General features: G+C 44.0%; 1 protein-coding gene across 1 annotated transcript in view; it reads right to left on the bottom strand.

The window, feature by feature from the left end:
- The window catches only part of PKHD1 (PKHD1 ciliary IPT domain containing fibrocystin/polyductin), a 432,444-nt gene extending 418,651 nt beyond the window's left edge, over window positions 1–13,793 (bottom strand). The window contains exons 1-7 of the mRNA XM_068558204.1: window positions 13,724–13,793; window positions 9,537–9,708; window positions 8,213–8,340; window positions 6,666–6,743; window positions 5,900–6,044; window positions 5,553–5,661; window positions 1,511–1,568 (exon numbers count right to left, since the gene is read on the bottom strand). Of these exons, the coding sequence (XP_068414305.1) occupies window positions 1,511–1,568; window positions 5,553–5,661; window positions 5,900–6,044; window positions 6,666–6,743; window positions 8,213–8,264 (442 nt within the window). The 5' untranslated portion in view covers window positions 8,265–8,340; window positions 9,537–9,708; window positions 13,724–13,793. The remainder of the gene's footprint in view (window positions 1–1,510; window positions 1,569–5,552; window positions 5,662–5,899; window positions 6,045–6,665; window positions 6,744–8,212; window positions 8,341–9,536; window positions 9,709–13,723) is intronic.
- Between the last annotated feature and the right edge of the window lie 265 nt (window positions 13,794–14,058).

Consider the following 14,058-nt stretch of genomic DNA (forward strand, 5'->3'; position numbering starts at 1 on the left):
CTGCTACTCTGGGCAGGCTTCCCAAAGGAGATGAGACTAATCGTCTGGAAAGTGATTTCAAAGAGGCAGCCGTGTGGATCCTGCCCGGAGGGACCACTCCAACCAGCCCAGCCACCAATCGTTCTCCCCGAAGGTGGAGGAGACAGTGTGCAGAACTCAAACTGGGTGGGAGAAATGGGCTTGACAGATCTGGGCGCCAGCTGATGCCCCATGTCACACCTCTCACGGCGGGCTTTCCTCCTCAACCCTCAACCTAACAAGGTTTCTGCCATCAGAACGGGAGTTTTCTAACAACACCAGAGCAGGGGGGGACAAAATGACGGCATGTGACTTTCACAGACCACAACTCTTTTTAATAAAACATGATCACGTCTTGATTATTCAGACGAATGGAAAGGAACAGATCTGTGAATAACGTGCCTTAATAAGACAAGGCCGAATTCATATTCTTCAGGATGTAATTTAAATACACGCATACATCATCTGTGTCTATACAAACACACATAGACACACACACCAAAAGTACAGACACTTTTCAGTGACTCAGAGATTCATTTTGACATTCTTGAACCGTTCGAAACAACTAGATCAGTTTATGCATTGAGATGCAACCACATGTAAAAATTGAGCAACTTGTATCCCCATACTTATACCATCTGGAAACCCTGAACAAATAAAACCTGAAAGTGATGTAGGAATTTGTCAAGAATCAGACAGCAAATTATATGTGATCCCAGCTCTGTTTACTACTTAGTTTTAAGTAAGTGTTTCTTAGTTGCAACTCCTTCTTTTACAACCACCCTCCCAGCGTTCTCTCTCTTCTCTTCTGTCCTCCTAGTCTCTGCATGTAAGTGTGCTCTCTAACTCATAGACAAACCCCCAGGATCAGGACCAGGGTTAATGGCCTTCCAAGTGGTACCCAACTTGGCTCAACACAAAATAAAATGTAAGGTACAGGGGCCCACTCTGGATTCTGACTGTCTGCATTCAAATCTCAGCTGCACCACTCATTACGACTTTAGGCAAATAACTTAGCCTTTTGGTACCTCATTTCCCCACCTCCAAAATGGAAATAATAATAGTTCCTATATCATCAGGTGTTGTGAGGATCTAATGATATAACATAAATAATAAAGCTTAGAACAGAACCTGACTCCCAGGAAGGGTCAATAAAGGTTTGCTATTATGTGGATGATTATAAAGTTAGGAGTGACGATGATGTCTATATTCTCCATTCTCCAGCAACACCTGGTTTGATTTTGCTGGCCTCTTTTTCTTTTCATGTTAAGATTCCTTTGGTTATCAGTGAAGTAATAGAGCAAAAGTGCCCAGAGGTGAAACCAAACCAGGTTAAAAATAAACCAGAGATTGATGCTTATTTTCAAAACAGCATCAGAGAAGCAGTTAAAATTTTCTGTTTATAGAAACCATCCACCTGGGTAGAAGAGTTTGCAATAAGCTTCAGCAAAGGGATTTATATTTATTGCTATCTTAATAGGAGATTTCTTACCTGGAACTCCACTTGGTGGATTTACTTGGTAAACAATGGGTGTCTGTGCCCTGGAAAACTGTTTAGAAAATGTTATCACAGTGAGCATTTCATTAGAACATCACAGTCACATACACAAGAAGCCTAAGTCATTCCTCACAGAGCGTTCATCTAAGGCAGCAAGTGGTTGCATTTCCTCAAATCACCTTACATCTATCTCCTTTCATCTTCACGATATTTCTGTGAAGCAGAGATAACAGACATTGTTATAGTTCTTCCATAGATGAGGTCAAGGGAATCTGATCAAGGTCATATGTCTTCCCTGCACCATATCACTCACACCTGGGCAAGTCTGTTTCTACTTGCCCACCTGCCATACCAGGAACATGTTTTACCAAAGGAAAGGTAGGCAGGCCATGCTTTAAAATACCAACCTTTTAATTCCATTATTGCAACTTGATATCTTGGGGTCTTGAAGGTTTTTTTTAATTTTTCTAGACAATAGTTTGCTTATTTAGATAAAAAGGATTGCAAATTAAATTATTATCAGCCAGCACCTCGGTAGGGATTAGCAAGCTACGAAAAATTGGAAGTTGGAGAGATACGCAAGGGAAGTTTGTTTGGGAAAATGGAAGGTGCCTGTTGGGAGGAAAATGATTCAAAGGATGCAAGGAATGAGAAGCAACATTACTCTCCAAAGAGAAAACCAGCATTGTTTGGAGAGGCAGGAGCCTGGAGAAGCCTGGTCCTGGCACTCAAGTCATCCTGTGATGCCCTCACCCCCTGAAGCACATCAACTGCTAACTAACTATAAGCTCCAGAAAGGCAGGGGCAATGCCTGGCTGAGTCATTGGTTGTATCCCTGGGCACAGCCTGCTATGTAAAAGACATTCACATTTTTGTGAATGAATGGAGTGGCCCCTTCTGAGATGACTGATACACTGCCTGGAAGCAGAGGAGAGAAGGAGACAATTCCGGGAACTCCATCTCACCTATAGGCCTCTGGGTTAGTTCCAGATTAGAGCATTTCACAGTCAGGGCCAGCATGAAAAAAGAGAGAATCAGAAGGATGGACTGACCTGGCCAAGCTTTGACCCATGGGCTAATGACTCACCCAGGAAGAGACCTGGTCTCCCCTTCCTGCTACCTTCACCCCCATCCTACTCTAGATGCCTAGACCACCTTCACTCTCCTAACCTACTGTACCTCCCATTTGCAAAACAAAGACAGCAAATTGTTTTGCTTGGTCTGCTTCCAGCACCCCAGGAGTCCACCTTCCCAGGGAGAAGAGCAATAAAGAATAACTCTGGTGTTAATCAACAACCCTCATCAGACATGGAGAATCAACAGACATTTTAACAAAGCTGATGGCGGCTTGGCAAGTGCAGGTTTTATGTATTGATTCACATGGCTGTACAGTCTGTCATCAAGGCTTGTTTCCTCCCTTCCTAACAGAAAGGGTTAGAAAAGAGTTCATAGAAAATATGTACAGTTAGGAGGTCAAAATAAGAATGCTGTGACCTCACAGTTTGGGAGCTGGCTCTGATCTCACTGAAGGATAAAGATTAATGCAACTCCACACACACCTGCCAAACGTACACTACCCCCCTCCCAGCTTCCTCCTGCACCCAGACCTTCAACTCCCACTGGGACGCCTTCATACCATTGTCATTCCCACTGGAACTTTATCATAGGAGCTTCATGATACAGAGCAGTGGTTACTGCCCATCTTCCAGATGTTAGAAACTGAGGCAGACGGAACAACTGAATCCAAACCACACAAGGAAACACACCTCTCGATTTCCAACTTAAAATACAAGGTCTAAAATACCATACGCTAACACATATACATTTGGAATCTAAAAAAAAATGGATCTGAAGAACCTAGGGGCAGGACAGGAATAAAGACGCAGACAGAGAGAATGGACTTGAGGACACGGGGAGGGGGAAGGGTAAGCTGGGACGAAGTGAGAGAGTGACATGGACATATATACACTACCAAATGTAAAATAGATAGCTAGTGGGAAGCAGCTGCATAGCACAGGGAGATCAGCTCGGTGCTCTGTGACCACCTAGAAGGGTGGGATAGGGAGGGTGGGAGGGAGGTGCAAGAGGGAGGAGATATGGGGATATATGTACATATATAGCTGATTCACTCTGTTATACAGCAGAAACTAACACACCATTGTAAAGCAATTATACTCCAATAAAGATGTTTAAAAAAAAAAAAAATGCAAGGTCTATCCTTCAGGCTGAGAGCCTTCCACCAGAAGTGCAGGGGAAATAAGGCGACTCCTGCATGACTCCCTCCCAGGTCCTCAGAGAGTGGCAGGGCAGGCTCAGAGTGAAACCTCAAAAAAGGCTTCACTTGTGAATCTCTCTGAGCTGACACAGTATAAAATGGCACTTTTCTAAGAGAAACAGGTCTCTGGTCACCCACGAAGCTAGAGACATGACAAAGTGAAAAATTAACAAGCTTCCAAATCCAGCTTCCTGCAGGCTGATCCCTGAGCCCGAGTGGGGTCGGCAGCAGCAAGGTGGGGGAGCCGAAAAGCAGAGGATGAGAACGATAAAGCCGCAGCTACCAGCTGCTTGATAAACCTTCTGTGAGTTGTTCAAACTTGTCAGTGCCTGCAGCAGGCTCTTTGGAGTGGACTGGAGAGGTGGAATTAATTTTTAATACATATGGTTCCCCCAGCCCCAGCCCCCAAACAAAGAGAGACACTGGGTTTCCTTCAGCTCAGAATGCCTCTCATTAACTGCATCCCCTGGTGATTTTTCATCAATTCACCAAGCTAGTGGAACCACCGGAGGACTTGCTTTCTTTTATGTGCAATTTTAGGAAGTGTTTCTCTTCTTTCCCCTCTCTCTCCTTACCGGTCTTTTAATAAGTAGGAAAACTATTATCTGGGGTGAAAGGACATCAAAACCAAAAGCAGCACAGTGATTAAGGACCATGCTCGGCCGTCTCTCTTCTGTTTTATTCACTGATACAACGTAGAGGTGCTGGTGTGGGTCTTAACAAAAAAATTTTTTTGTCTTTCTGCCGCATACGTGCAAAAGCAAAATTCTGGAAACCAAGATTCTTTTGGAGTAAGAAACAAGTTGTTAAATGTGAATTGATGGCAAATTCCAAATTCTAAAGATGAATTGCCTATGTAAAATGTGGATCGTATGAGAGATGAATTTAGAAGATGAAGTCTTGTTGTAAAGGAGCATTGATTAATAACTAAATTGTGTTATTAGGAACTGCTCTTAAACAGAGGCTCCCTGAGGCAAGTACAACCCTGCCAGACTGCTGCATTTTATGGAAAGTCTAGGACCTATGCTTTCAGAGAGGATTTTAGTGTAAAACCAATCTGAAATGGACAGTAGACTCAACAACATAAAATGAAGCCCCAACATAAAATTAATGCATCTGGAAGCTCTAAAATAAGCCAGGCATCGACTCATAAACTCTCTCTATCTGCTTGCTTTTTGCTCTCTCTGAGCTCGAAGGAGAATTCCAACAGCACATGCCCTTTCGGTCTAGGGTTGGAAGAAGAAGCAGAAATCAACCGTGAAGCAGAGAGGAAGGCGGAACTTGGGTCTCTGAGTCCCTTCCCCATGCTTACACTCCAGATGATCTCAGCTGTAAAATGAAACACTGATGCACAATGGTAATCTTTGTGGCTCCTCTATGGACTTCAGTATAAGTGAGGATTTAGATGCAGGTTCCAATCCTGGTTCTGCAATTTACAAACTAGATGACATGGGCAAATTATTTAATCTCCCTGAGCCCCAGGTTGCTCATCCGTAAAAGCAGGATAATAAAAAGCTACCCCATAAAATTGCTGTAAGCATTAAATGAACGTGCATAAAGCACTTAGCAAGAGCCTGACATACACATGCTCAATACTTACCTTCTTAAGATAGTCTCGGAAACTCCGTAACTATCATCCACCTGTTCCTCTCATCCTGGCAAAGCAGAAAGACTCCCCAGCTGATTTATAACTTGCTTGTCGATAGTGCAAGCACACTCTCAGACCAGGCAAACACACATTCCTCCATGCTTAGTACCCACCTTGAAAGTGCAGCTGTCTCGTGGTCCTGAACTTGGGCTGCCTACGACCTGTCCCCCAGCCTTCACTTCCAGGTAATACAGACCTTCATGTGCTTCGGACAGCAGAGATCTGAGGGCAGAAAGTGGCAATCCTTGTGAATCAAAGACTATGAATTGCCAGAGCTGGCAGCCCCACTTGACCACTTCAAACCTCCCCCCTGCAGCTGCGAAACAGAGCTAACCCAGGAGTCTTGTATTTCACCTTTCCTGCCTTTCATGGCAGGAGTTGCTCTAATTTGCCACTGAAAGCTACTGAGATGAGCAAAGCACTCATCCTGTCCGGTCTTCTCATTCCCGGGCAGGTGTACCTGGTCCTACACATCACTATCGGCAAATCCAGGAGGACAGGAGAGATGTCACAGGGTATGATGGGCAGCATGGGTACAGCCACATTCACCAGGTGGATCTCCAGCTGAGAGCCGTTGGCAGGATAAAGGAGACCAGGCTCCAAACCTAAACACAAGGGAGAGTAGAGTCTCAGGCTGCACAGAGCAGTAATCCACACAGGGTAATACAAAAACCTGCCACACGGGGGCAATGGCAGGCCCTGAGTTTACCTACGGGTTAAAAGTAATATTTCTCATTTCCGAAGGCTGTGTGAATGAGTGTGCTTCTTTATGACTTTATTTTTTTTCTGAATTCTCTCTTCAGGTCCATCCACTTAAATCCAGGAAAGAATTTTCCAACCCTCAAAGTTACTCTTTTCCAGTGGTATAGATGGATATACTGAGCCATGGCTTAGAAGCTCCCATATGTAGGATTATCGACAAGGAAGCTAACCAAGGTTCTGAGGGTCACATTGCCAAGTTCTGTGCTACATGGGTATCATCTCATTAGGGTTCCTAGAGTTCCACCCCACAGCTTGGGATAAGGAAGTGGACACAGACATATAATGGTGTGATGTGACATTAGCATGTGGGCATCTGGTAACATAGAAGTTGGTCAGTTGGTCCATCTCCCTTCCAGGCCTCTTTTACATCTGTCCTTAGACAAGGAAGAACACCAAAGACTCATTCTTTAGGATTCTTTAGATCGATAAATAAGAAACTTGCATTCGGTAAGGCCCAGACCTACCATCAAAAATGACGGTAATCCACGTTCCTCCTGCGAGGCTGCCTTCTTCAGGCTCAATGTGGACACTCAGACAAGGCACTATAAGTGAGTAGGAGAAACACTGGCTTCAGTGTGCAAGTTCAATCCACCGGCTTCCTTTGAGCGTTCCTCAGAATCACCACAAGGGCTTCATACAGCACAGATCGCTGGACCCACCCCCAGAATTTCCCATCCAGTAGGTCTGTGGTGGATCCCAAGAATTTACAGTTCTCACCAGGTGCTGCTGGTGTTACCGGTCTGGGGACCACACCTTCCTCCCATTTTAAGGAAAGTTTTGACTGATCTTCTTATCTTAGACATCCAAAAACCCTGTGTTCACCAGGACAATCCTGAATTTCCACTTCCTTTGCAAAAGCCTCCAGGATACATTTGGTTCCTAACTGAATCCATAAAATGTCTTCTCTCTTTCCCACTCTTTAATTAGGTGGTCATATTCAACTGTTACCACTTATTTCTTAGATTTCCACTTCCCAGAGAAGAGGAGAAAGTTCTGGAAGTTATCCCTATTTCAGTCCTCCTGCTTACGGCATCATCCTCTAGTTTCTCCCTTTTGAATACATGATCAGAATGACTCCCCAAAGAGACACAGCATTCTCTAGATTTTTGCTTTGCCTGCTCAGAGAGGGGCTGAAGCATGAATCAGTGCTGGAATTTTTTTAAAAGCCCACTATAGACTTACACACTAGGCTAGACTGGGTTCTCGCATAGAGACTATGGGCTGAGCGTGACCTTATCAATGCCTTATTTTTGAAGATGATCCTGGATGGACATGCCTTGTCCGAGGTAAAGCCAGCAAAAATCAGTTAGCTCCTCAGTGAGGTCTACAGAACACTTCTCGGTTTCTATATCAGAAAAGTTAAAGGATCATCCAAGCCACGCTAACTCTGGCTAGCCCAGGGCTTTGTACATTTATGTACATTTATGCAGGTGGCGCTCTGCACAGCCAAGAGCGGTGAAGAATCATTCACATCGACACAACCATTCGTGGCAGCCCTGGCCAGATAGGCTCATGCTCACCCCTCAAAGGTGTATTAGATAATTCTACCTAAAGAAGATCAAAAACAAATGCCATAAAAAGATACAGAGGATAACCAAAGTCACTGAGAAAACTAGAGACCTGATTTGAGAAAAGGAAATTTTTATTGGTCATTAATCACTAAGACAAGATAAACTACTCCCCTTGGGAAGATAAAGTAATAAAATCTAAATAGAATTGCATTGTATGGCTCAAAAAGAAATTATAAAAGGAAGGTTATAAGTTATTATTAAAAGCTCTAGACTTAACAGCAACTTCCACGGGCTGTTAAAAATTAAAGTATATATTTATAACTATTTAATATATAACCTCAACTACTAAAGAGAAAAAAATTATTAAGCAGAGAAAATTTAAACCTAGAGGAGATACTTTAACACTTCCTCCCAAAGTAATATTTAAGTAACAATAAATTAGTTCTCAAGGTAACCTACTGCATTCTATCCAAAATCCCTTCCAAACACATCCAACTCACCTGCTAAAAGTAGTATTTTGATACTTGTCAGAGAGACCAGCCAGCCAGTCATCTTGTTCACTTAAATCAATCCTTTCAAAATTGTTCAGACATTAAACACATTTTCAATTTTGATTGGAGCAGCAGAGCTTTATAAAAACAAAATGAAAAATTACTATCACCTTTGCTTAGATACAATTGCTTTGCTTCGTTAAAACTTGGAAAATTAAGGAAACTATACCAGTATGACCCTAGAGTCTTCAGAGGGACCCACCATCTTCCCAAGCTTGGAAGAAAAGGATAATCTAAGAATCTTACATAAAATTATCATTATTCTACCCCCTTGTCCCACTGACTTATTTTATGCATGTTTAAGCTGGGTAAGTAATAATAACTTCTTTCCTTAATTCATTATTAAATAAACACTTAAATTTTTAAAATAAATGAACTCCAGATTCAAAATACTAGTTAATGGCGATTACGGAGAGGGGGTGCGGGTTGTTTTGTTTTGTTTTCTGGAAGTCTCAGTCCTCTAGGAACCAATCAACACAAAAAGAGTAAAGAGTTAAAGCAAATGTTAAACATGGTAACAAGTTGAAAAAAAATGGTGTTAATGGAAATTTGGGGGAAATTATCTTATCCTCACAGCAGAGGAAACAGGAAAGCAAGAAACAGGAAGAAAAAGCTGGACCCTCCAAACTGGACCCTATGACCCCAGGTCCCTCTACCTCAATCCACGATGCCCGGATCATCCTCTTTAAACTCTGCCTTCACTGTGCCCTTCTGCTGCTTAAAGCTTTCAATTCAAAGCAAAACCTCTATCACTTCAAAAATGACGATAAGAACACTTGGTAAGATTTTTATCAAGATTAACTGAGACGATAGATACATAAAGAAATTAACACAGGGCCTGGCACAAAGGAGATGCCCACGAACTTTAGTTTTCTTTTGGCGGGTTCTCTGCTTCCAAAGGAAAGCCCTCTCTCTGACTTTGCAGTCCCACCATGATCTGCCCCCCACCTTTGCAACTTCCCCTCGCATTGCTCTCCGAGGTGACCCCGGCACCGCAGCGAAGCTGTTCTCCCCACCGTCTCGCAGACAAGCTTCCCACACGGCAGCCTCTACCTTGGATCCTGCTGGTCGCTTTCTGGATTCCCCAGACTTTCTTGTGCCCCAGTGAACTCCTGGCCTGCATCAGGGCCCAGCTTGGGAGCCGCCTCTCCACGTAATCTGTCCCTGTGTTGGTTCATAAATTAACCGGCCCCCAAACACAGAGGGCAAGGAGAGACCTTAGAAAGAGGCAGACACTCCAGATTGGCAGGTGTCAGGTTTCAGGAAAACTTACAACAGAGGCTTGTCGTGGGCGTCAGCGAGATGAGTAGATCTCCACACCCCCCACAATCTTAAAAGTTTATAGAGACTTCAGTGGGATTCAGTCACGTGTTCAATCCCAGTGGTCTCAACACCACCTGACTCTCTCAAAACTGCCTCCTTGAAAACGGCTCCCGCTGTGGGACCTGTGGGCAGAATGTACATTTCAAGGACAGGGAGGGGGTGAGGAGCCTCCAATTGCCCGGGGTCTGCTTGCAGGTCAACTGGTGGTCAGGCCCTGTGCATGACCTCCTCCAGCAGTCTGCCCCTCATGACCAGCTCTAACAATCTCACTTGCCCCCTCTTCCGAGTTGTGCCCTGAGAGGTCAGCAAAGGGTTTCACCAGCATGGAGGGGGCTCCTTTGGCAGCTATCTGGCTGCATAGGAGATAGAGGCCACAGCAACAGTATAGGCACGTGCAAGAGAAAACACAGATTAACATTCCCAACATAAGTAACCTTTTTTTCCACCAAGAGCTCCATGATCTGAACCACTGATTTATCAAGTTCCCTGGGTTGGTGGTCAGATCACTCAGGAAGTTCACTTGTGTCCTCATGTGATTTAATAAAGATGATGCATCAGCAGATTCATCAGGTGCAAACACGCAACATTCTGCTTGGATAATGGCTCAGGTGCCTCCTTGCAAGGCAGGGATAGTGTCCGAGGCCATCCTATGCTGGAGGACAGCTTTTCTCATTAGGGACATTTCAGTGTTCCGTAAGGACAGGCTTTGTTGGCTATCATTTAAGGACTGTTGGGTGAATTTAGTAACAGCTTCTATGTGCTCCAGGCCAATGGAGGGAACAAAGGCAGCAGCCAAACAATGGCACCAGTGGAAAACAGACATGCCCATCTGGTCTTGAGGAAAGGGAGGTTGGAAAGTTTGGAAGCTTGACCTGGTTGTGTATACCATACAAGGCCAGAGAAGGCAGCCCTGTTAGGCATGAGGAAATGGACTGGGGGATATGCCATACCAGGACCGCACCTTCTCCCCTCTTTCCCATGGTGCCGGTTCCATTCCAGATGTAGTACATTTCCATAGGTCTGGCTGGTAACAGGACAATGGGATCCTGTGGAGATTGAAGTAATTCACCTGTCCTGGTGGGATGTCCCATTGTAAATTCCAGTAGATAATGTCTTAGGATACCTGGGAAGGTGTGATAGGGCTTGCTATTATCAGCAGCATAGCACCTTGACGCATGGTGAGAGTCAGGGCCATGGCCTTCTCCCATGACTTTTGTACCTTTACAATGTTGGGTGTCTTGGTAAGGGTGCTCAGTCTCATACACGGGGCAACAGGTTTTACTGGTTGATCAACTATATTAAAGCCTAGGATAGTACTTTAGTGCACCCAGTCAAGGTGGCTTTACCTGTTACTAATTTAATCTGTTGCTTTAATATTCCACTTTTCCTTTTTACTAACCCTACTTCTTACAGGTTATAGAGGAGATGGAACCTCCATTCATGTCATGTTCTTTTGCCCAGTCTTGCATATCATGACCTTTGAACTGTGCCCCATCAATCACTGTCTTTTGGATGAGGATACCCAAACATAGTCCTCAGTTCTCTAATCCCCTAATGGTGGCAGCCTTGTTTGTGCAGAGACCGAGGAAAGCTTGGGTTAGGCCAGATGCAGTGTTCATAGAAACCAAGGCATATTTAGAACCCTCTCTCAGAGGGAGGGGCCCAATATAATCAATTTACCAATCCTTCACCAGTTGGAAACTCCAGTAGATGGTACCAGACCTCTTTAGAAGTTGCTTTGGGTGTTGTTTAGAACATATAGGACATGCTGTTACTTGCATTAACCAAGTCACTGCATTTCAAGGGCAATCCAGTATCCTTGGCAATATGCCATCTTACCCAGGTGTTACAGTGGCTGCTCTTCCTATGTACCCAATCTGCTGTGTCTACTGAAGGGTCAGTTGCTTCAATCACCTTCCTGATTGCCAGAGGGGGCATTTGAAGGATCTACATATTCTACAGGGCCTAGGAGCACTCACATTTCTAGAGACAGGGGCCTGGTGGACAAGGTGTTCCCCTGCTACACAGAGACATGCCACTTAGTCAAACTGGGCCTTTGAGTCATGGCAAATGTGGGTTGATGGAACATATCCTCAATCCACCCCTTGAAAGGAAGGGAAGTTCTTACCATGATATGCTGTGTACACTGCTAGAGCTGTTGCTGTCTGGGGGCATATCAGAGTTTTGCCACCTTCTAGAGCTGGGACCAAAACCCTAGGGACACTCTTTCCTTCTGTTGTCTCTGCCACAGGGCCCAGTTGACACTTTCTGGAGTCACAGACACAAATAACTCATGGTAGCCCTGCTTGGGAGATGCCCAGAGCTTTAATCTGCTTCACTAGTATTCTTGCCTGCTCATAGGTAGCTTGTAATTTTGACTCGCAGTTTCACATGTGCCCTTTTTTTGCCAGGTTGTATAAGGGACAGAGGCATTGTGCCAGGTGAGCAATAAAAGTCCTCCAAATTCCCAAAATCCCTACAAAGGCTTGCATCTATTTCATACTCTTAGGGCTTGGATAGGCTTACATCTTAGTTATAGCTTCTGGAACAACTTGAGTCTTAGCCGACTACACAACTCCCAACAACTTTACAGTGATGCCTGGGCCTTGAATGTTCTGTGGATTCACTGCCTATCCTCTTCCTTGCAGATGTTCCAGCAAAGTCTACAGAGTGTCCTGCAGCAGAGGCAAGGCTTTACGTGTTAACTTTCTATCATCGATGTAATGGATCCCTTTCATTGATACAGGAGGATTAAGAAAACACTGAGACCAGAAAAAATAGTTATACCATTTCAAAAAAGTAAAAGCCAAGATAAATGCCCAGAAAAGGAATATCTACAAAAAACTTAGAATAAACGTATCTTATGTGTATGGGCTTCCCTGGTGGCACAGTGGTTAAGAATCCGCCTGCCAATGCAGGGGACACAGGTTCGATCCCTGGTCCGGGAAGATCCCACATGCCTCCACAACTACTGAACCTGCGCTCTAGAGCCCATGAGCCACAACTACTGAGCCCGCATGCCACAACTACTGAAGCCCGCACACCTAGAGCCCGTGCTCCACAACAAAAGAAGCCACCACAATGAGAAGCCTGCACACCGCAATGAAGAGTAGCCCCCGCTCGCCGCAACTAGAGAAAGCCTGCGTACAGCAACGAAGACCCAACACAGCCAAAAATAAAATAAATAAAATAAAATAAATAAAATAAATTTATTTTTTTTAAAAACATATCTTATGGGTATGTCCTGATTAAGTTAGTGCAATGGATAAAATCATCTCTAGTTAATTCAACCCCACAAACACTTATCATACACCTAATATATGCTGGGCACTGTGCTAGGAGCTGGGAAAACAGAGGCAAATAATCTATGTACCTGCCAACAAGTCCCCAGTGGATGGGGTAGGAGTGGAGGCTACTTGCATTTACAAGAGGAGTTCTAAAGTTTTCAAGTAGATTCAGCAGGTGTTCCTTTAAACTGCAAAATTCCCTACATTTTTACACCTGTTTGGAATAGGATTCGTTTTTTAAAACATTCAATTTTCAGAAATACATCTACTGCCTAGAGAAAGGTACCCAGGAGTATTTTCTACTTAGTCCAAAAGCACAGGATCTGATTTGCTTGTTACGCCCAACAGAATATGCTCGGCACAAGAGAGTCTATTTTCAATCTGACTGTGATTTTAACATTTTTTTTCAAGCTTAAATCAATGGAAGTAAATAGTCACACATTGGTTTTCTTCAAGCCCTATGTTCAGAGCTACATCTTTTCCTTTAAAACAGAACAATCAAATCAATAATACATGTATTTTTCTTTATGTGATTTTCCACTAATTCTTCCTAAGAACAAACTCAGCCTACATTTAATTCTTTTAACTAGAATATTTTCAACCAGAGGAGAGCTGTGTGCATTGGGTTAAGTCTTCTCTCTCCCTTTGTCTCTCTCTCCCCTCTGCCCTCATTCCTCCTCTTTCTCCTTTCCTCCTTCCCCTCCCAGCCTCCCCCCACTTTGGGACTTTGACAGACAGAGCTGCAAGGTTGCTACTACAGACCCCCCATTTCCTTTGTTCACCACGGCATTGACAAGAAAGGCAACACCTAGAAAACACAGAGCAGAGACATTTCTGAACCCAACAGTACCTTTTTCTGTTTCTCTCTCGTTGTGACTCAAGGGAGAAATTACCTTTCCTTTCCAAATGACCTTGTTTCTCTCTGTCAAGAACCGATGGCCCTGTTACCTGGTTAGAGCCCAGCCTGCAGCTACCACACAGGTAACTCACCTAACTCGTTTGTGTCCCGACCAAACCTACGCCAAAGTGAAAGTTCAAGCTGACCATGGGGCAAGTTTAATGATTAACACAAGCTATTTAGGCTTTTTCCCCAGGGTCTTTTTTTAATGACCAAAGAAAGTGTGTCCTACATTTTTCTCCACTTACTGCATGTGCCCTAGACAAGAATTTTAAGTGAAAGTCCAC

The sequence above is a fragment of the Eschrichtius robustus genome, chromosome 12, assembly GCF_028021215.1.
Source record: "Eschrichtius robustus isolate mEscRob2 chromosome 12, mEscRob2.pri, whole genome shotgun sequence".
In the NCBI taxonomy this organism is placed as follows: Eukaryota; Metazoa; Chordata; class Mammalia; order Artiodactyla; family Eschrichtiidae; genus Eschrichtius; species Eschrichtius robustus.